This window comes from Physcomitrium patens, chromosome 23 (genome assembly GCF_059467195.1).
Source record: "Physcomitrium patens ecotype Gransden chromosome 23, ASM5946719v1, whole genome shotgun sequence".
Lineage (NCBI taxonomy): Eukaryota > Viridiplantae > Streptophyta > Bryopsida > Funariales > Funariaceae > Physcomitrium > Physcomitrium patens.
Window position 1 is genome coordinate 14,080,642 of NC_143432.1, and position 22,311 is coordinate 14,102,952.

Genomic DNA, 22,311 nt, shown 5'->3' on the forward strand with positions numbered 1-22,311 from the left:
AATCACAAAATGAAGAGTATGATTGCAAAAGAAGACAATGTGTCAAAAAACGAGTTCCTCTAGCTATAATAGGGACCGTGCGGTTGGAATCATGTGCAACACCTAGTCAAGGTCCTATTCTTTCCTCAGATCCCTCACCTTATTTTACAATAGATATGTGTTTAGGATCCAAAAATCATAAAGTCTTTGTATTATTAGATTCAGGAGCCTCAACTTATTTCATAGACGAAGTCTTTGTCAAAAAATAAGAAATATTGTTAGTCGAGAAAATCAAACCCGTACATGTGGAAGTCATAGATGGTCATTCATTGTCTTCTGGTGATGTTACCCATGAGATTGTTCCTTAAGATGTAGTAATTAAAGATCATAATAGTGTAGTAATATGTAATGTGATACAATCTCTTTTGAATCTAGTCATTTTAGGACTATCATGGTTAAAAAAGTACAATCCTTAGATAGATTGGATTTCTCGTAATCTTAACTTTCCTAGTAGTTTATTTCAAAATTCTATTAATCAAGAGGAAATACATAAGTCTAGTGCATCTAAGCCCTTACTAGTAGGGACAAGAGCTTTCATGCATGTAGCCTAAGAGGGATCATCTTTTGTTATATATGCTACACCCATTTCACATAGTGAAAAGACATGAAGTGGTATTTTTAGTCAATATTAAGAATTCTAAGATATTTTTGAGAAGAAAAATATAAATATTCTTTCACAACATCGACCTTATGATTGTTCAATTGATCTTCAAGAAGGAGCTCAACTACCATTTGGACCAATCTATAGCTTATCACAAAACGAGTTGGCTGCACTAAAGGAGTATATTAATGAGAACTTGGCTAAAAACTTCATACGCCATTCAAAATCTCCAACAGGAGCGCCGATCTTATTTGTGAAGAAAAAAGATGGATCTCTATGGATGTGCGTAGACTATTGGGGCCTTAACAAGATCACCATCAAAAACAAGTATACTTTTACCTTTGATTTAAGGACTTCTTGATCAATTCAATCAAGCAAAGATCTACACAAAAATAGATCTACAAGGAGTATATAACTTGGTCCACATCAAAGAAGGAGATGAATGGAAGACTGCTTTTCAAACTAGGTATGGACCTTTTGAATATAATATCATGCCTTTTGGACTCACAAATGCACTAGTTGCTTTTCAATATTTTATGAATGATGTTTTTTGTGAGTTTTTAGATAATTTTGTTGTTTTTTATTTAGACAACATTCTAATCTACTCTAAGAACACAGAAAAATATGAACTCCATATTCGTCATGTGTTACAAAAACTAAGAGATGTAGGATTATATGCCAAGTTAAAAAAGTGTGTATTCCACACTAATCAAGTTGAATTTTTAGGATACATCATTTCCAATAAAGGTGTGATGATGGATCCCAAGAAGATCCAGACTATCATAGATTGGAAGATTTCAAGAACTGTACGAGATGTGCAATACTTTTTGGACTTTGTAAATTACTATCGAAGCTTCATCAAGAACTTTTTTCAAGTTACAGCTCCACTTACCCGTTTGACTTATAAAGACAAATTTGAATGGAATAAAGAAGCTGAAGTAGAGTTTTATGCTTTAAAGAAAAAATTTACTTCTGCACCAATCTTGTATCGTGTCGACTTCTCGAAGGTATTTTTTATAGAAATAGATGCATCAAACTTTGCATATAACTTATGCACAAAGTTTACTAACATGAAATTACACATTCTCTGAAATTTTGAGCCAAAATCTTATCAAATTGCTCAAGATAGAGCTCAAGAAACAACCACTAGCAAATCAGGTTACTTACTACCCTTAGATTGCATGCGTTGACTTCAAAATCCAATAACTCCTTTGCTTCAACTTGGAATCCACTAAGCAGTATATGAAAAGTGTAGCCGCAAAAGTGCTCTCTCGAGTCGTAGTTGCCGATCCTCAATTGTTATTTGTACGCATGCCTTATGCCAAAAAGAGTGACAGTAGCTTCCAAATCAATACCTTAACTTTGAACGCTTGTATCTCCTTCATATAAACTCCAAATCATACAAAACTTATACCAAAACCATATCAAAAAACCTAAACTTTCTGATCTTAGCCTTCAAAATTCAAATGCCCCTGAGAATATAACCCTAATCCCTAATATGGCCTCGAGCAGCCTCCTCAAAGCCCATTGGTCATGATTTTTTACCAATAGAAATGGAGATTTTCATCGTCCATCTCCATTTATCTATGTTGGTGCCTTAATTACTCCCTTTGCTACCAAAACCCTTCTTCAATCCTTTTTCTTATAAGATTTACATAATTTATCCTCTAAACATCAAATAAAAGAACCAAAAGAAGTTTTCAAAGGTCACCGATGTCTTATAAAGGTGACTCTAAATATTTAGAAGTTACTATCAACCAAAATCAATCTTAAAAGCCATTATTAAAAAGAAATTAAAGTTATAAAAATTATATAGTAATCTTTTTAAATAACCTCTTCTCAAAGTAATAATCAAATTATATTCTAAAACCAACTAAAATCTACTAACATGGCTCTCACCATGTTCCTTAATAAATTATATATTAAGTACATAATTACATTATTTTCATATAATAGCCGAACCACAACACGACACCGTTCTCTATACAGTTTCGAGAAACGTCCTTTCCGTTGAAAGATCCTCTAAGAGGCGTGAATTCCAAGGAATTAATATCAGCCCAATTGGGAGAATAATCTTACCCGTTGAAAGAACCAATTTTACAGGCTCCGTCAAATTCAATTCCAGGAGATTTACCAATTTTTAGTATAGAGAAAACCAATTTACCTGCGTCAGTGTCTAAGACTGGAAAGAAGAAACAGACATTGGAGATTATCACTAATACAGAATCATATGATATTCTAAAAGATTTGGATACCATACAGTCCATGATCTCTATGAAGCAACTATTGGCGATAGTACCTGAGTGCCAAACTATCTTGAATTCCTCATTAATCTGTTGTAGATCTCGAAATAAAGAAATTCGAGAAGTAAGTTTGAATTTTGATCCGGGTTCACCTATGATTGATGTCTCAATTGATGGAGTATTATTATCAAAAGTGTAAGTAGATGGAGGATCTAGTGTAAATCTTATGAATGCCACTACAATAGAAGAACTAAGTTTCGATCACTTATTCCCTACTATAGTGGTTTTGAGAATGGCTGATTCTAGTTGAGTTAAATCTATGGATATTTTACGAAGTATTGATATAGTAATTACAGGAATTACTTATAAAATTGATTATATTATTTTTTGATTGCAAAGCTCTATATTGTCATACCCAATTTTATTGGAACGACCATGGTTGTATCAAGCTAAAGCTCGAAATGACTAGAGCCATGGTACATTTACAATTGGAAAAGGTAATGATAAAATTATGCTTCAAATGTACCCTAACTAATATTACGGAGAAACTCAAGTGGCCAATTCAGACTTCATGTCGGATTGTGAAGATGAGTCTACAGAAGAAGAAATTGGTGCACTTGTCCTAATTTATGCTGATATAAGGCAAGTTGTCAAGCACACTAGAATGAACTACCAGTATAGGAGACCGGGAGAATACTTAGTTCCTCTAGATGTTATTAACGATTTTAATTATATAATTGCATATTAGATGAATAGATGGGATGTTAATCACGTTAGTGCTATGGAACTGGTATTGGAAAGTTTTCATGTATCAAATTTTATTAAAGATTTTGGAATTGAGTAGAACAGAAGTCCAAGAACTCCTGAAATTCCACAATGTCAACCAATTAATTTAGGTATAGGGAAGGCTCTCCAAATCATTCAGATTTATGACAGTATAAAAGACAAGGAGAAAGAAATTTAGGTGGATTACTTTTTAATGCATAAAATTGCTTTTGCATGGTCATATGTGGATTTGAAAGGAATTCCAACTGAAGTTTGTGAGCATCGAATTATATTAGAGGAAAATGCTATACTAGTACGCCAAAGATAATATCAACTTAATTCAAAATAATCACTTATGGTAAAAGAAGAACTGAATAAACTCTTGGAGGTCAGATTTATCTATCCAGTTCTTTTTAAAGAATGGATTTCATCAATTGTTATGGTACCAAAAAAGAATGGAAAAGTTGCATTTGTCAAGGTTTCTGAAAATTAAATGCGGCTACCAAAAAGGATTATTTTCCTTTACCATTCATGGATAGTATATTGGATGTTGTCGCTGGACATGAATGTTATTTTTTTCTTGATGGATTCTCCTATTATAATTAAGTTAATATTACAAAAGAAGACCAGTTAAAAACTACTTTTACTACGGATTAAGGGGACCTTTGCCTATAAGGATATGCCATTTGGGCTTTGTAATGCACTAACTACATTTCAAAGGATAATGATACAAGTGTTCCAGGATTATCTACGAATTTCAATGGAAATATTTCTAGATGATTTTTGTACATTTAGTACAAGAACCAGGCATTTAGAATGTTTAAGTCAATATTTGAATCAATGTACTAAATATGGAATTTCTTTAAATTCAAAAAAGTACCAGCTTGGTATGTCTTCTAGTAAACTGTTGGGTCATATAGTTTTGATGGCAGGCATTGCTACAAATCCGGATAAAATAAAGATTATAGTAGAATTAAAGCAATCAGACACTGTTATGGGTGTTCGAGCAATTGTAAGCCATGTGAGTTATTATCAGTGATTTATCTATCTATTTGCAGTTATATGACTTCTCTTGACAAATCTCTTGAAGAAACCACCAACCGATGGGACCAGTCCATTTTGGACAAAAGAATGTACAATTCCATTCGAAACATTGAAATAGAAATGAATTTCAGTACCAATATTGGTAGCACCTTCTTAGACAAAACCATTCCAAGTTTATGTGGATGCATCTAATATCGTGATTAGTTTTGTGCTAAGCTAGAAAAATGACTAGAATTTTGATCATTCTATTTATTATGCAAGTCATCTATTGGTAGCAGCTGAAAGAAATTATACAACAACTGAAAGAGAAGCATTGAAAATGATTTATTCCATACAAAAATTTTGACATTATCTTCTTGGTTATAAATTTGTTTTCCATGTCAACCATAATGCTTTAAAATATATGATTAATAAGCCTCAATTGAATGGTTGTATTACACAATAGATTCTATTCTTGCAAGAATTTGACTTTATTATTCATGTGAGACCAGAAAAACCACATTCCAATGCAGACCATTTATCTTGGTTATCTAATATATTACGTAATGAATCCATTAACGATGCACTACCCAATGCGGAACTATTTGCACTAGATGTAATTACTCCGAAGTATAGTGAAATAATTCAATACTTGATATTTCAAACCTTTCCATCTAATTTCAATGAAAAGCTTAAACGATGCTTAATATTAAAATGTACACCTTATACGATGATTGGTGAAGCTTTATATAAACAAGGTAAGGATGGAGTTTTATGACGCTGCATTTATTAAACTGAAAAGCGTACTATATTGAAAGGTTGCCACTTGGATAGTTATAGTAGATATTTTACGGAAGACAACAGAACTCGTAAAGCTTTACAGGCTAGTTATTGGTGGCCAATACTATTTACAGATGCCCACCAATTTGTCTATCATTGTGACCCATGTCAGAGAACGGGTCGACCTACTAGAACTTCAGCAATGCCATTGGTACGAATTCTGGCTCAAGTGCCTTTTGAAAAATGGAGAATTGATTTTGTGGGAGGAATTGCACCAGCCTCGAGAAATGGACAAAAATGGTATATATTGATAGCAATGGATTATGTAACAAAATGGGATGAAGCAGTAGCTACAAAATTGATAGTGCAAGTACAATAGCAAATTTTTTGTATGAAAATATTATTACACGGTTTGGTTGTCTACGAAAATTGGTTAGTGATCAAAGAACTCATTTTATAAATAGTACAATCAAAGCACTCATGGCTAAATACGAGATAAAACATTAAAAAACTACACCATATCATCCTAGAACCAATGGACAAATAGAAAAGACTAATGGAATTTTATGTAAAATCTTAACAAAAACAGTTTCAGAAGCGGGAACAGATTGGGACACTAAGTTGTTCGCAACTTTATGGGCATATCATATTGCGTATAAAGTTACTACCAATGCTATCCCTTTCCAATTGGTTTATGGCCAGGAAGCAATCTTACCTATTCAATTGGAAGTCCAAAGTTTACGAGTTTCTATAGATAATAGATTGAGAGATCAGGATTCATTACGACATTGTTTAGAAGAATTGAAAAAATTGGATGAAAGTAGAGCCAATACATTAATGATAATGGAAACTACCCAAAAACAAAGGAAGACTTATTATGATAGTAAGCTTAGACCAAAGGCTTTTCTGCCAAATGATTTGGTACTTCTTTACGATAGTCAATTTAAAAAATTTTCAGGAAAATTTCAAGTTCGATGGCATAGTCCATTTCAAGTTATTGACAGATTTCCAAATGGTTCAGTACAATTGGAAGATTTTATGGATACTAAATTTATAACATGGATCAATGGTAATCAACTTCAACTTTAGTATACATAAACCTGGGATGAGTTTTCTGTTATAAAAAGGAGAGTCAACCCAATTGATTGGACCATAGTAAGAAGTAGGAGGGGAATTCTTGACAAGCATCGTGTTTTCTTTTGTGATTAAGGAGAAGATGGCAAACATGATATCTGAGATAGTAAAGATGGTGACCAATTGGAAGGAATGGCAAGAACAACTACAAGTAGAGGTTGCGATGTTGTAGACTAATCTAGCGGCATTAGCAAAGGAGGCCAATAATTTAGTACGGACTAATACGCCAGTTTCAGCGATAACACCTTCAAAGATATCTTTGAAATTGACAAAAGAATGGCAGAAGATGTTGGAGGAGCGTGACAACCAAATTCCTCGACGTGAGTCTCAAGTACGAGAATTGGATTTGTTGAATGAAGATCTGATGGCATATTTGGATAAAGAACCATCAAACACCAAGGTAGACGACGAAGATATAAAGAGGAGAAGGTCACCAATTCAAAGGGTGGTAAGCCAACGCCATTGAATGAAGAAGCTAACGCTGCTACGTCTTTATAAGTTGAGGCTAAATAATGTTTGCGAGAATGCTGCACAATTAGGAGTGGAGCTATGTAGAATAGGTAAATAAACTTTGTGGTAAGTTACTAGTTGGTTATTGACAACCTTGAGAATTAGACTGATGGTTAGGCAGTTTAGCTGGTAACAATAGGTTGTTAGTAGAATAAATGGTTAAGAATTTAAAGGGGCATAACCTTTGAAATTCGCTGGCCAATAAATAGGTTGAAGAAAGAGAAGCTGAGAGCCAGACTGAGAGTCGTAAGTCAAGAGCTAGACTAAGAGTCGTAAGCTGGGGTAAGCTTGGTGCTACCTATTTGTTTTCTTTATTATTTGCTTATGAAGAATAGAGATTGAGAGAAGTATTGTTGAATTGATAACCGTAGAATGGATTATGGATTGAATTAAGATGGAAGTAGTAAGCCTTGGTGTTTTATAGTTTGATACTTGATTTCAGATAGCCAAAGTACAGTCAATTGTGATACTAATTGACCCAGTTCATATAACCAATCTTTCCCTGTGTTCGGATCCACCTGTATTAGTTCAATTGCTTTGATCTATTAAAGCTTGAACACAATGAGAACAACAAAGATTAAGCCAACAATGTGGCCCTCATGTAGAAAAACTTGCCTTGTAAGTCAAAGCATGTGTCTTACAAAGTCAACACATATTAGAGGTCCTGTAGAACGTCGCCATGTAGCCCCTAGTTAGATAGTATATATAGAGATAAGAGTGAAGCCTTCTTCACTCTTGTCAATTCCTTTCTTATTTCCAATCTAGATTCAATAGTCTTCATGTTTTCTAGTCTTTGGCAATAGCCATTCTAGTTCAATATATTATCACCTTTGAGTGATTTTTAAGTATTTTCGAGTAACACAAGAGTGTATTGAGATTAACTTTCTTTGGAGTTTATGTCCTTGATATAGATTCAAACCAAAAAGTGAATTAATTTATCACCTAGCACCAAAAGAAGTTAAAGAGATACAGAAGACATTAATCGAACTCTTGGAGAAAGGCCTCATTCAAGAAAGTACATTAACATGGAAAGTACTTGTACTCTTTGCACATAAGAAAGATGGTGGACTTTACCTTTGCATTGACTATTAAAGCCTCAATGAGCAAACTGTTAAAAATGCATATTGACTTCCACATATGGATGATCTTCTTGACTAACTTTGAGGTGCGACCACCTTTAGTAAATTAGATCTTTGGAGCAGCTATTAGCAAATACCTATTGCAAGTGATGATGTAGAAAAGACACCATTTTGTACACACTATGGACATTTTGAATGGCTGGTTTTATCCTTTGGCCTCATCAATGCTCCCTCCTCTTTTATGGATTAGATAAACAAATTGTTTTGAGACCTTTTGGACAAGTTTATAGTCATCTTTATTGATGATATTCTCATATATAGTAAAAGTTCTATAGAACATGAGCAAAACCTATGAAAAATATTACTCTAATTATAAGATAATTGCTTCTATTGCAAGTAATTAATATATGAACTTTGAAAGTCGGAAGTCACCTTTTTAAGGCATGTACTATTTTTTAAAGGTGTACGTTGTCACATTGTAAATGCTTATAGTATGTAAAAATTAGTTTAAACATATAATATGTTCATAAGTCTTGGTGTGTGTTAGAATGGTTAATAGGTTAGTTTAAAGAGAGTGGATTTAAGAAACTTTATTTTGAATTTTATCTTTTTAGATTATAGCATTTAAAAAAATTTGTAAGACCTAAATGTTTAGTATAAAGCCTTGAGAGGAGATTAGAGCCTAAAGAAGAAAATCTTAACTAATAAAAGACTTATTGGGAGGGATGAAAGCAAGGCATGGTTGGATGAAGGCAAGGAATGGGAAACTTCATTCCTAGTGGTCGAAGGCCATATCCAATGGGCTTCAAGGAGGTTGCCTGTGGCCTTATTAGGAATTAGGATTTTTCTTTCGAGGTAATTCGAGCTTTGGAGGCTAGAATCGTAAAGTTTAGGTTTTTGGGTACAGATTGGATGCAAATTTTGTATGATTTGGAGTTTTTATGAAGGATTTATTAGCACTCAAAGTTAAGTTGTCAATTTCGTATCTACAGTCACTCTTTGAGACATAACATACGTTAACAAAGAGCAACAAAATATTTGCAATTAGGATTGAAGAGAGCACTTCATTGACTACATTTTTTATATATTGTTTGATGAATTCGGAGTTTGAATGAAGAAATTATAGAGGATTGAAGTTAGCAAATCTAAATCAAAGGTAGTAAGTGAGTTATTCTGTTTTTAGTAATGGTTTGAGCCATATCTTGAGTTTCTAGAAGAATTTTTGGCTCAAATCTTTTGGAGAAGGTAGATAATTGTGTTAAAAATTATATATATAAACTTTGTGGCATTTGGGTATTTATTTTGTAAGATATGAAGAAAATTGCACATGGGTGTATAAAAAATAGGGTTTGAAGCTACTATTGGAGTTTTGGTGATATCTTAAGATTCGCAATGAATTTGTAGTTGAAATTTGTTGTAGTAGTTGTTAGAAGTACATCAGTACTTCATGTAAAATTTGAGTGTCTTTGAATAGTCCAATTAGAAGATATGAAGTTTTGAAGTTCAAGAATAATATCTAATAAGGATATTTAAGGATTTAGATTTTTTATCATATTTTGGATGTTTTTGGAAACTTAAGACTTATATAGTTGGTATAATAGCACTTAAAGATGTTAAATATAAATATACAAACTTGGCCTTTCTTATATCAAGACTTAATTGAATAATTACTAGCAGCTAAGAGCCCAATGCTTTCTTGAGGCAAACTCTCTCTACCCCGACAACATATGGAGCAAGATAAGATGAAAGCAATGGAGGATTGATCTTCTATCACATATGCTTCTAAATTTTGCTCATTTTTAAGCCTTACTAGATACTATTGCCATTTTTTTTGGTGATTTGCTCACATTACTACCTCATTGACTATTTTGCTATTAACTATTCATTTTGCATTGACCATTTTGCTATAGGATCATATGGTTGTAATATTTAAGCAGTAATGAGTGCATCTTTCAACTTATCAAAGGCATTTTGCTACTCTAGTTTTCATTCAAATAAGACATTTTTCTCCAATATCTAGAGAAGAATAATTGTAGCTTTTTGATATCTAACTTTAATACAAACAAAGAGAACAACATACAATATTATATGGCTTATCATAGTAACCAGACTTGAAGGTCAAATTAGAAGACAAGACAGATGTCACTACTATTAGTAGTATCATTTTAGATCTAATCAAAGAGGTAGAATAGAAAGAAGCTACGTATTTGGATGCTTATTTTAAGATGATTAGCGATCGACTGAAAGTAGGTGATATACAATATGAAGATTACACTCTTAGTGATGACTTGTTTTATTTTAAAAAATAAATTTATGTACCTGAAAATGTTAAATTCTAGATGCGCATACTTTAGAAAGCACATGACATCCTAATATTTGGACATTTAGGATGAAAAAAGACTCTAGAACTAATCTCAAGGATATGGTTTTAGGCAAGTTTGGATCTTAATGTTCGAGCCTTTGTACACTCTTGCGAGTCATGTCAATATAATAAAGCACGCAACACAATATCTCCTAGACTATTGTAGCTAATTTTTCTATGTACGACACGTTGAAAGCATGTGACTATGGACCTTATTATATTTTTGTTGCAAATAGTCCATAATCATACTGCGATTGCCGTCTTTATAGATCAATTCATGAAACAACTTCTTTTGACTACAATGCACTCAAATATTGATGCTTCAATGCTTCAAAAGGCTTTTTTGATGCCTTCTCTCATCACCATGGATTATCTCGTGTCATTATTTCATATCAAGTTCCATCCTTCACGGGAAGTTTTTGGCAAGCCTTGTTTAAGCTATTAGGTACATGACTTATCATGTCTACAACCTTCCATCCTCAAATAGATGGGCAAATAAAGTGTACAAATTTGACCTTCGAGAATATGCTGCAAATATTTGTGGTGGTTCATCATAATGATTGAGATGAATACTTGATACATTTGGAATTTGCTTATAATGATAATATTCAAGCAAGTACTGGTCATTCACTATTTTTCCTCAATAGTGATCAGCATCTGATTATGCCAGTAACTCTCCATCATCCCATCAATACCAACAACTTGACAATGGGGGAATTTATACAATAGCTTATGATTACTTTATAAGAAGCATGGTATTGCCTCTTTACTACATAGAATTGACAAAAGTAGTATGCAAACAACCATGAGCAATATAAGGCCTTCTGAGAGGATGATCAAGTATTATTCTCCAATGCCAACTTACTACTTATTACATCAATCCAAATCCATAAACTAGTACCTCGATGGCTTGGACCTTTCTACATTTCTGTAATGATTTTTGATGTTGCATACTACTTTGAGCTTTTGCCACATATTTGGATCTATTAAATCTTCTATGTTTTTCAATTGAAGAAATTTCATACCGAATTCAAGCGCTTTCTGGATCAACACCAACCACAACCACCACCACCACCAATTGTAGTTGATGACCAACAAGAATATGAAGTGGACAATATTTTAGAGCATTGTTATTTTTGTTATGGTAGTGGACATCTACAACTTTAGTACAAAGTTCTTTAGGAAGGTTATCTCATTCACAATGCATCATGAAAACATGCCCAAAACTTCATCTATTACCAAGAAACAATTTGGAGATACCATCAGAAGCAAAACGAGGACGTTTTATATTAATGGAGGGGGATTAATTGTAATAGAATATAGATAAGATAATTGTATAGATAATTAAAATCATAGAAGTTTTTAGAATTGAGATTAGATTAGTGGACTAGGTAGGATCCACTGAAGAACATTCTAGGAAGAATTTAAGGTGGTTATTTAAGTGGAGCCTACAATAGAACTTTCTAAAAAAAACTTAGGATGGTAATCTAGGTGAGATCCATCACTTAAGAACATTTTAGAAAATCCAAGGTAGTAGGACAAGATATAAATAGGACTAGTTATGGCCTTTTAGAATATCTAGTTAGGTATGGCTTTATACCCTTTTCCTTGGTAAAGTTTGGTTCTCCATCTTTTGTATTCAGATATGTTCTCTTCTATTTTTGTTTGCTTAATTTTACATTTCATGTCCTATTCTCTTTAGTTTCATTCAATTTTATTATGGTCTATTTTTTCCTATTTTTTGATGAGACTTTATGTTGTTGTAGATTTGAAGCATCTTGGATTTTTTTGAGATAGTCTAATCTTGTTTCAAAGTCAATTGGAAAGACATCCAAATATTCATATAAGAGTTGTTTTAAGTCTTCTACTCTTTTGATTATCTTTTCCACCATTGAGACAAGATTTAGAACCACTATATATATATATTAATTATTTATGTCATATTTGCTTCTTCATTAAGATCATTCTTACAAATAAGCCTTTAGCCATATACCATTTTACTATCCTACTTGATACAAGAGCACAAAGAGTTATAGTGTGTACTCCATCTTTAAATGAGATTGTCCTTATTACCTAATCAACTTATTTATTTTCCACTTTTAGCCATGGCATACCAAGGATAACATCATATCTAAGCTTTGTTATTCTGAACTTCTCTCTCAAGGCAGAAATGTCACTAAATCTCAAGATTTCTTCTTCACTTGTCTTGCTCAATATATTTTCTCAATCAACTACTAGATATATACTTCTTCTTTTGATCACATTTGTTTTAATTCCAAGTTGGTGGCAATTGCCGTCGAGATGTAATTTTTTGTAGAACCATAATCTTGTATTAACTTAGATTGTATAAGAATAGCCAACTGATTGCTTGTTAACTTTTTCACATAGATGGGCTGAAATTGACTCCTAAGCTTGGTCTCAAATTCCTTTCAATTACAAAATCTACCTTAAGCTCTATAGCTTTGAGCTCAATGTTGCTACCAAATGGCTGCTGTACCTTTTAAATAACTAGAGGCATATATAATCTCTTTTGCTGGTATTTGCCTTAAATAATTAGAAGTATTGTCATATATTGAAGAGCCATTGGCATACATCTTCTTGCCTTGAGGTCCTTGAGTATGTATCGGACTTATTAAATTTCAGTCTAACAGATATTAACTCCCTTATTTTAGAAGCTCCTATTTGTGCTTATAGAGTGGCTATCTTGCCTAAGAGATGTTGTATCTTAGTTTCTATGTAGGGTTGCTTTGCCATATTTTCTATGTTGCAATTTTTTTATTAAACTTTGCTACTGTAACACCTTCTTTCTTTTTAATTGACTTCTTAAAGTAGCTCATTGTAGCTCCAAAATAATATTCGATGTGATCACAACAATTGACTTCTTATCAAATGGTGGCTATCAATATACTACTTAAGAATAGACTAACATTTGCTCTGATATCAATGAAACAGGATTAAATTCTTTAAGGTCTAAAATCTTATCAATTCCATAACAACAAAGATCTCAATACAACATAAGACCAAGTACATTAGAATAAAACTAAAAATAACTAAATAAAATAAAATATAAAAGTCAGAACCTTTATCAATGTTGAAAAAAAGTATTTGATAAATCTTATTGTTTTTTGGATTGATAAGTAATCTTGGAATCAAATCATGATAAAAACATGTTCCAATAGACTTAACAATGATTCAAAATATGTGCCAATATGAAGTACTTAAGGTTCTTATGATCTTTATATACAATAATTTGAGTAGAAGCAACTTCTAGATAATGATGTCATTCTTAAAATGAATCCATGATTGCAAAAAATTCTTTATTGTGGATCTCATAATTAATCTCAATTGTTGAAAATTTCCTAAAATAAAAAGCTACTAGGTGGAGTTTGTCATTTGCTCCCATTTGTGATAAAACAATAGGTATATCAAAGTCTAATACATCTGTTTCTATGAAGAATGCCTTTGAAAAATTAACATATTATAAAATTGGTACAAAAAAAAATACTATCTTTAATACTTCAAAAGATACTTCAACTTCTTTATTCTATGTAAGTTTATCTTTACATGTCAAATATGTAAAATGACGTACAACTTGAAAAAAGTTTTTAATAAAAATCATATAATAATTGACAAATTTTAAAAAATATTATATATATTTGACTATTTTTGGAATCTTTAAATGTATAATAGTTTAAAAATTCTTTAAATCTATTATTAATCTTTTATTAGAAATGATATATCTTAAGAAGTCAACATGAGTAGTATGGAATATATACTTTTTCATCTTGGCATACAATCCTATATCTCTAAGTTTTTATAACACATGATGAATATGAAGTTCATATTCTTTTTTATTCTTAAAATAGTTTAGAATGTCCTCTAAATAATAGATAACAAAATCATCAAGAAACTCACAAAAAAAATCATTCATGAGATATTAAAAAGTAGATGGTGCATTTGTGAATTCAAATGGCATGACATTATATTCAAAATATCTATACCTACTTTAAAAAGTAGTCATCCATTCATCTTCTTCTTTGATGAAGACCAAATTGTATACAATCATATAGAACTATTTTTCTGTAGATCTTTGTTTAATTGAGTTAATCAAGAAGTCTTAAAATCAGAGGAAGGGAATACCTATTTATGATGGTAATCTTATTATGTCTTCAATAGTTTATATACATTTATAAAGATCCATCTTTTTTGCTTCACAAATAAGATAGGAGCTTCTACTCAAGATTTTAAATGGCATATGAAGTTCTTAGCCAAATTCTTGTTAATATATTCATTTAATGTAGTCAACTCATTTTGCGATAAGTTGTAGATTAGTCTAAATAGTGATTGAGCTCCTTCTTATAAATCAATTGAATAATCATACAATCAATGTTTTAGAAGAATATCTATATTTTTCTATTAAAAAATGACTTAAAAATCTTGATACTAGTTAGGAATACCATTTGATGTCTTTCTACCATTAAAAATGGATGTGGCATATATAGCAAAAAATAATCTTTTTTTTCCACAATATTGAAAGCTTTTTCATATATTAATAAGGATTTAGATATATTAGACTTATGTTTATCTACATGACTAACAAAATTTTGAATCAAACTACAAGAAAAATTAAAGTTATAAGAAATTTAATGTATGTGAAGGTTATATTTTTCTAATGACAATAATCCTAAAATAACCAATCTAGATAGAGATCTTATTATATTAATTATTATTATATTATTACAATCTTTAATTGCTACATCTATAGAAATAGTTTTATAGATAACATCTTCAAAAGATGTCAAACAACCATCTATGACATCTACATGTATGGATTTAGTTTTTTTAACTCACAATATTTTTTATTTTTTGACAAAGTCTTTGTCTATAAAATAGGCTTAGCTTCCTAAATTTAATAAGACTAAGACTTTGTGATTTTTTGGTCCTAAATAAACTTCTATTATACAAAAAGGTGATAGATCTAAGGAGAGAATAAGACCTTTATTAGGTATTACATAAGATTCTAGCTGTACGGTCCCTACTATGGCTTGAGAAGCTCATTTTTTGACACATTGTCCTCTTTGGCAACCATGATCCTCATTTTGTGATTGCATTGCTTTCTTAGACAATATTCAGTAGTATACTTGGATTTTCTATAATATAGGTATAAATCTTCTTGACAATAAAGAGTCTTTTTTTGCTTAATAAGAAGTTTAAAATATATTGTGCTAATTTGCATAAGCTTTGGCTTAAACAAGTAAGCTTCTTAAAACTTAAAAAGTGTTACTATGGCTTGACTTATACTTCTTCAACCAAATATTTATTCTTATTATCTTTTCAAGAATCAATTAATACATGCAATGGCTTTAACAATAAATTGCTCTTGTGAATTTGGTCTTGACATTGTCAAAAATAAATATTTGATATTATCTTTTAATCCATATAAAAATTAATTGATATAAGCTTTATAAGTCCAATCTACATTGTAAGTAAGATTTTGGAATTCAATAATGTATTTGGTAGTTGAATGTGATTCTTATTGTAGCAATACAAGCTTAGTCTCTGCTATCCTTTTTCAATCACTTTTTGCAAATATAGCTGTAAATACTTTAAAAAATGACTTCAAATCATAAAATAGTTATGAATCTTTTTCCATCAAAGGTACAAACCAAGAAAGAATACTTTTTAATAGAATTTTTCTTATGAATCCTACTTGAGTAAATCCACTAGTATATTAAAAAGAATGTAATTTTAAATAAAGCTTAAATTATTGCAAAATTTTTCAAAACTTTGATCTTGTTCCATCAAACTTCGTAGGCATACTAATCCTTGTTTCTTTTGGCTTGTACAAGCAAGACTTCTTAAATTTGGTTTTGAAACTAATCTACTTGCTTCCTTCAATTGCACAACTTCTTCGTGTAGACTTTAGACTTCTTCCATATATGTAGAAATAGTACATCCATGATTCATATTAAAAATATTTGAGATTTTTATTCTTAGAGTGTTGACAAGCACATGAAGATCAACAATAGTTGCAAATCTATTCTCACTTGTGCTAAAAGTAGTATCCATAATCTTTCCTTTCATAAACAACTCAAATAATTTCAAAAAAATTAAATTAGAAGAGGATAATCTATAACCTCTAATATCAAATAAGAATTTCCACAAAAAAAGATAATTCACTCTCTTTAAGGAAAAAATCAGTGTTAGAAAACTAAAGTGTTTGTTTAATGGTGGATAATTCATAACCTTCAAAATACAACAATAGAAGTGGGATAATCCACTCACTTCTAAAATAAGATAAAAACAATAAGTTAGTACTCTTATCAAATTGTCAAGGACATGAGTCTTGAAGCAAGAAATCTTCAATACACTCTTGTGTTACTCGAAAAGACTAAGAAATCACTCAAAGATGGTAATATATTGAACTAGTATGGCTATTACCAAAGACAAGAAGACTAAAAAGTCTTGAAATAAGACTTAGGACTAAAAATGCATTGACAAAAATAAAGAAGGCTTGACTCTTGCCTCCATATATACTCTTTAACTAAGAGCTATGTGATAATCTTCTATATGACATTCAATATGTCTTAACTTTGTTAAAAAAATATCCTAAGTTGCAAGAAAAGTTATCTATATGTGAGCCACATAATCAATTTGTTCTACAAGCTACTAACATATGTGGTACATAGTTAATTTGTTGACCCAGTTTCTAACCTATCAATGAACTACAAACATATATAAAGTCAAAATTATATCTATAAAGCTTTTAAAAAGCTTCTCTACAAGATATTATGAAATTAATCTATATTTACATATTTCTATCTAATCATATAAGTAACTATTGGAGTATATGTGTATGTTTATGAAAGTTGGTTGCAAAAAGTAGAAAAATATTTTACAATGCTTGCATATATAACATCAATTTTATTTCAACAAACATATAAGGTTTAATCTCAACGTCTATTCTATCAATAGGTATAGTATTAATTGTGCTCTCTTCTATCATTAAGTAATAGTTTTGTGTCATTATCATATCAAAGACTAGAAAAAAGACACTTCAAATGCTCATAAATTTTATATTATATGCACATGCATTTTTCAACAAACAACACTATGAATTGAATTTTCTTCTAGATCCTTGGCATTGCTATTACATAGTGACTACAAAACATATATATCTAAGGATGATTTGAAAATAAATCTTTGGAACTTCAAAGTAAACAATCAAAGTTATAAAATTGTTGATTTGAAGCTAGTAAACATAGAAGATCTCATAGATATTGCTTCATGCTAAAGACATGATTTTTTTTCTTACATTTCTTTGAGATAGAGTAGCTTTGTATTTCATATTTTTTTTTCAATAATAAGAAGATGAGGCTAGTGGGCAGGTCGAACTCTTGTGGATTTGGATATTGTGTAAGCAAAGGTTATAAAATCAATGGAGTTTCATCCTACACATTACAAACTTGCTTGCATACAATGGCAATAAGGGATTTATCTGACTTATTGATATGTGCCATGACAATGTGACTATGAGATGAGTTCAATTAGGAAATTTATATATATATATATATATATATATTGATTAAATAGACCCACGCTTTTACAAAATAGATTCATCTTTAATAAAGAATATGGTAATAATGATGAATGTGATTGATTTTTATTGGTTAGAGATTAAACAATGGAAAAATAAATTTAAATGCCATTTGTTTTTTACAGGTGGGTGGGTGGATTTAGTGGAAACTTTGGGTCTATTTAACATTCCCCTGTATCTATCTATCTATATTTTCATAATCGATGACAGCGCCATGGAAGTGAATACTCACACTAACACAACTGTTACAGTAATTTTAGTCGCCACCGTGAAGACTTGAGGAGGCCCTTGCGGCGGCGACCGCGTCACGTGCAGCACGGCGGACGTCGCGCCCGCTTCGAGGTGGAGGCGAAGACGGTGAGCCAAGGGCCAGTTTAGTGCAGTGCAGTCTCAGCCCTGTGCAGTTTTTGGAGAATCGTGGCCAGACTCCGCCTCGATTCCGCAAGGGAAACAGCCAGAAAACCGTGTCGGGAGTTGGTGGCCGGTTATGGCGAACAGGAGTTAGGCTTCGAGGAGGAGGAATGGGGGTTGCGAGTCATGGTGGGGGAAGCGTGCTCCAGCCTTCTGTTTCGTGGCAGCTCACGCGCCCTTTGGACATGGCCCAGGCCCAATCATGACGACGTGGATTGGAGCCTTTGTTGGCCTTCGACGCATCCCTTTTGATGGCACCCCCACGTGCTGTGGAATTGGCTCCGGAGGTTGAGTCTATTCCTTTTGTGGTGCAGAGATACATAGATGATGAGGTGGGTTTCGATAGTTTTATGGGTTGTCGCAAGTTCCGCTAATATGCAATTTTGCAGGATGAGGCGGAAGTGATTCTGTCGTATGAGGGGTGACGGAGGTGCTAATTCCGGTGGAATTGACTTAAATTGGACGAGTTGCACGTCGGTGGGTAATCGCACTCATGTAAGCCCCTTAACGACGATTGCGGGCATTGTTTATTTTTTCCAATTTGAGGTTTTGATTACGACGTTTTAGTTGGAATTGCGCTTCTACTTCTCTGTAAAATTACGAAAAACTAAATGTTTGTCTGTATTTGGGTTTGATAAGGTGTTCAAGACTCCCTGCTTCGCATTTGTGGAATGGTCGCTCGATCACTCTGAATGATGGAGCTGGGGCGGGTGCGTTATTTGGGCTTCGACACAGCCTCCAGGGTTTTTGAATCATTTCGATCCTGCTCTGACGACAACCTATTCTGCTCGGGTCCTGCCATGCTGAGTTGAATTACCGTGTAGATTAAACTCTTTGCTGCAGGTACTCGCAGTACGATGGTTTTTGAAATTCGAATAGTTAGTGAACCAGGCGGTCCGCTAGACGTCGTGATGTCCAACTTTCGTAAGATCCTAGTGGTCTCCGAGTATCTGTCTCATCTCTTGCTTACCTAAAATGGCTGCAAGTGGGCGTTCCCGAAATTCCTGAGGTGTGAGAGTCTACAACCTCGTCTCGTATTAGTGCTGTGTTGATTAAACTGGGAGTTCACCTCGCCCTTTGAACGACTAGATGTAGAGGCACCTTTGAACTTGAATACGAATTGCCAACAAGAGTCGAGGTCAAGGCGGTGCCACGAGAACGAACCACCGCGATGACATGGAAAATAAAGATCATGGGTGTGCGAGACGTTGCATTGCTGTTCACTGTGGCAATCCTTGCTTATCTGATAGGAGTTCTCACATCTCCGGCATTCTCCCTTTCTTCTACAAGTAAAACCGCGCCGTATATAGACTCGAACACTCAACAAATTTCGGCTTCTGCCACACATTCGTCACTCCGAAGTTCCCCACAACTATCTCCACCTCCACAGCCACTACGACAACAAACACAGAAAAGCGATGACTGCAAGAACCAGCCACCACCTGGTTACGGGATTCTTCCCACAGACCTCATCACATTTAACCATGAGTGCAAAACTGAGGCAATGCCTCCGGAGACAATACGAGAATTTCTCATCAATGAGCTATTCGACGGCCTGTCGCCTTATGACCTCTTCCCACCCAAGCATGTGGAGGCTCTTCTGCGGCCGGAGCAAATCAGAGGGTGGGGCTCCAACGGGACCGTGTTTCGGCGTCTCATGGAAGAAGTGAAGCCCAGGTCTGTGATAGAGCTGGGAAGTTTTCTCGGCGCTTCGGCAATACATTTAGGCACCATTGCCAAGGAACTAGGATTGCAGACCGACATTTTCTGTTTCGACGATTTCCGTGGGTGGCCTGGGTTTCGGAGGGGTAAATTCGCTGACATCAAGCAGCAGAATGGGGATGCCATGCTCATGAACCAGTTCATACAGAATGTAGTTAGTAGAAACTTGGCGGGGTCCACTCTACCAGTACCTTTTGCTACTGTTGCGTCGCTGACGAGCTTCTGTAAATGGGGAATTTATGCCGATTTGATTGAAGTTGACGCTTCTCACGACTTCCATTCTGCGTGGTCAGATATCAATATTGCCTACAGGTTGCTGCGGCCGGGCGGTGTGATGTTCGGCCACGACTACTTTACGGCGGCAGATAAACGAGGAGTTCGGCGAGCTGTGGATCTGTTTGCGAGGCTGAACAATCTACGAGTGGAGCCAGACGGACAGCATTGGATATATAGAAGACCTAATTAAAGAATAGTAGTTCGTCAGTAGTAAATTCTTACTTCTACTCATTTTGTTTGCTGAAGCGTAGGAAATCTGTTCGATTTCAAGTTGGTTAGAGTTGGTGCAGAGAATTGTTCACGTGACGTTCGCGCTGTTCATGTTGGAATGTCCACCAGTACTTATTGCATTCAGGTTTTGCTTGATGATACACATTTTCTTATTTTTATTCCATGGGGAGGATTTCATTGAGCCACTCTTTGATGCAGGAGTGCGTGCTTTCCATCAGGTTCGAAATTTGAGCTGATTCAAGGTCGATAAACCTCGCCATTGCTGGTAGAAGATCTCATATGATTTGTGTTTCTACAGTATCAATCAAACAGACGCAACTCCCTCAGGTGTGCCACTTTAAAACATCAGTCTAGGCAAGTAGAAATGAATTTGAAAACATGAAGGTGATTCTGAAATGGAGCCAAGCTGTATAAATAAAATCTGAGTATGGTTGATTGAATGAATCATGCAATGGAACTAAAAGGTCTGCACACGGAGATTAAAGGCTGAGACTCCACTAAAGATCACTAAATTCATAATACGATTTAAGATCTCACTCGACATGATCGATTGACAGTTGGCAACAATTGCAAGCAAATTCAAAAGAAAAATAAAACCTACAGAAAGAGCCCATTCATTAATAGATACGGGTGAATACGAACCAATTGAATGAGCTTCTTGTGCATAATCAGGGTAAAGCCCTACATACAGGTATTCCATTTCAGCACTTTGGCAGATCATCAGCCACTATCCTAACATTTAACACTAATCCATGTTTAAGGGAAGTAATCTGCCCAGTTGTGGTAGTACGATTCGCGCTGCGTCTTGTTCAATATCTTATTCCACTGAACACAATAACCACGCACACGGTTTGCAAATCGTTTCAATCAACCAATTCTCTTCTGGAAAGTCTCAATTACTACCCAATCTTTTAGGGTAACCAACGAGTAAGCCATCTGCTCAACTCACGACACCCTAAAACCCTACCGAAGTTCGCCAGAAAGTGCAAGGAACTGACCTTGAATTCATAGTCCTTCCCCTTTTTCTGCGCGCGCTTCCAGTGATGCTGCTCATGCACCATAGCGAGGTCGTGCCAGCTGCGATAAACATCATCCAAGCTCATTGTCAATGCGATATATACGCATAAGCCCCGAAACCCACCTCCAGGAAAACACTCAAAATCAACCAGAAAACACAAGACGTCAAGAAACAGGGTGAAAACCGAAACCCACTTGAACATATTGTTGCACTGCTCCCAGTAGTAAGGGCAGGCGATTGAGTACGCGGAGAAAGCCACGGAGCCCCAGAAAATGGAACCAAAAGCCTCCTTGTCCGAGTGGGGCACTCCAGGATCGCCGGTGTACGCAGGCCCAAACATTTTCTCCATCTTGGTGACTAACTGCGACTCTGGATTGCACTCACAAACCTACAAGAAGCAGCGGAGGGATGATGCAAAACGCAAGAACGGTGTGGGAGCAAGATAAATGTCTGCTCAACGCAGCAGGGAAGCCAAGTAGCAGGGAGGCGTGAGCAGGATTGGGTACCCCTATCCATTCCT

The 22,311-nt window shown here is 34.0% G+C and overlaps 2 protein-coding genes across 3 annotated transcripts; one reads left to right on the top strand and one right to left on the bottom strand.

Moving 5' to 3' along the window:
* Positions 1-18,450: 18,450 nt before the first annotated feature.
* LOC112275861 (uncharacterized) lies at positions 18,451-21,213 on the top strand. Of its 2 annotated transcripts, XM_024506551.3 has the most exons (4): positions 18,451-18,831; positions 18,934-19,039; positions 19,184-20,745; positions 20,972-21,213. In XM_024506551.3, exon 3 carries the CDS (start codon positions 19,716-19,718, stop codon positions 20,730-20,732), a length of 1,017 nt encoding a protein of 338 aa, XP_024362319.3. In that variant the 5' UTR covers positions 18,451-18,831; positions 18,934-19,039; positions 19,184-19,715; the 3' UTR covers positions 20,733-20,745; positions 20,972-21,213. The 2 variants fall into 2 exon arrangements, with proteins under 2 accessions (XP_024362319.3, XP_090102889.1); XM_090246763.1 differs by having other exon boundaries at positions 18,518-19,039.
* Positions 21,214-21,404: 191 nt separating this feature from the next.
* LOC112275862 (uncharacterized) lies at positions 21,405-22,227 on the bottom strand. Its single transcript, XM_024506552.3, has 3 exons — positions 21,986-22,227; positions 21,772-21,850; positions 21,405-21,598 (listed from the first exon to the last, which is right to left on the bottom strand). The coding sequence occupies exons 1-3, from the start codon at positions 22,138-22,140 to the stop codon at positions 21,530-21,532; spliced, it is 303 nt and encodes a 100-aa protein (XP_024362320.1). The 5' UTR covers positions 22,141-22,227; the 3' UTR covers positions 21,405-21,529.
* Positions 22,228-22,311: the final 84 nt, after the last annotated feature.

What these genes read in the sequence shown, in the direction of transcription:
- LOC112275861 (XM_024506551.3), top strand. Translation starts at nt 19,716, where the DNA reads ATGACATGGAAAATAAAGATCATGGGTGTGCGAGACGTTGCATTGCTG.
- LOC112275862 (XM_024506552.3), bottom strand. Translation starts at nt 22,140, where the DNA reads ATGGAGAAAATGTTTGGGCCTGCGTACACCGGCGATCCTGGAGTGCCC. An exon ending in CAGTGCAACAATATGTTCAA is followed by an intron (nt 21,851 to 21,985) that starts GTGGGTTTCGGT and finishes TGTTTATCGCAG; the next exon opens with CTGGCACGACCTCGCTATGG. An exon ending in GGAAGGACTATGAATTCAAG is followed by an intron (nt 21,599 to 21,771) that starts GTCAGTTCCTTG and finishes TATTGTGTTCAG; the next exon opens with TGGAATAAGATATTGAACAA.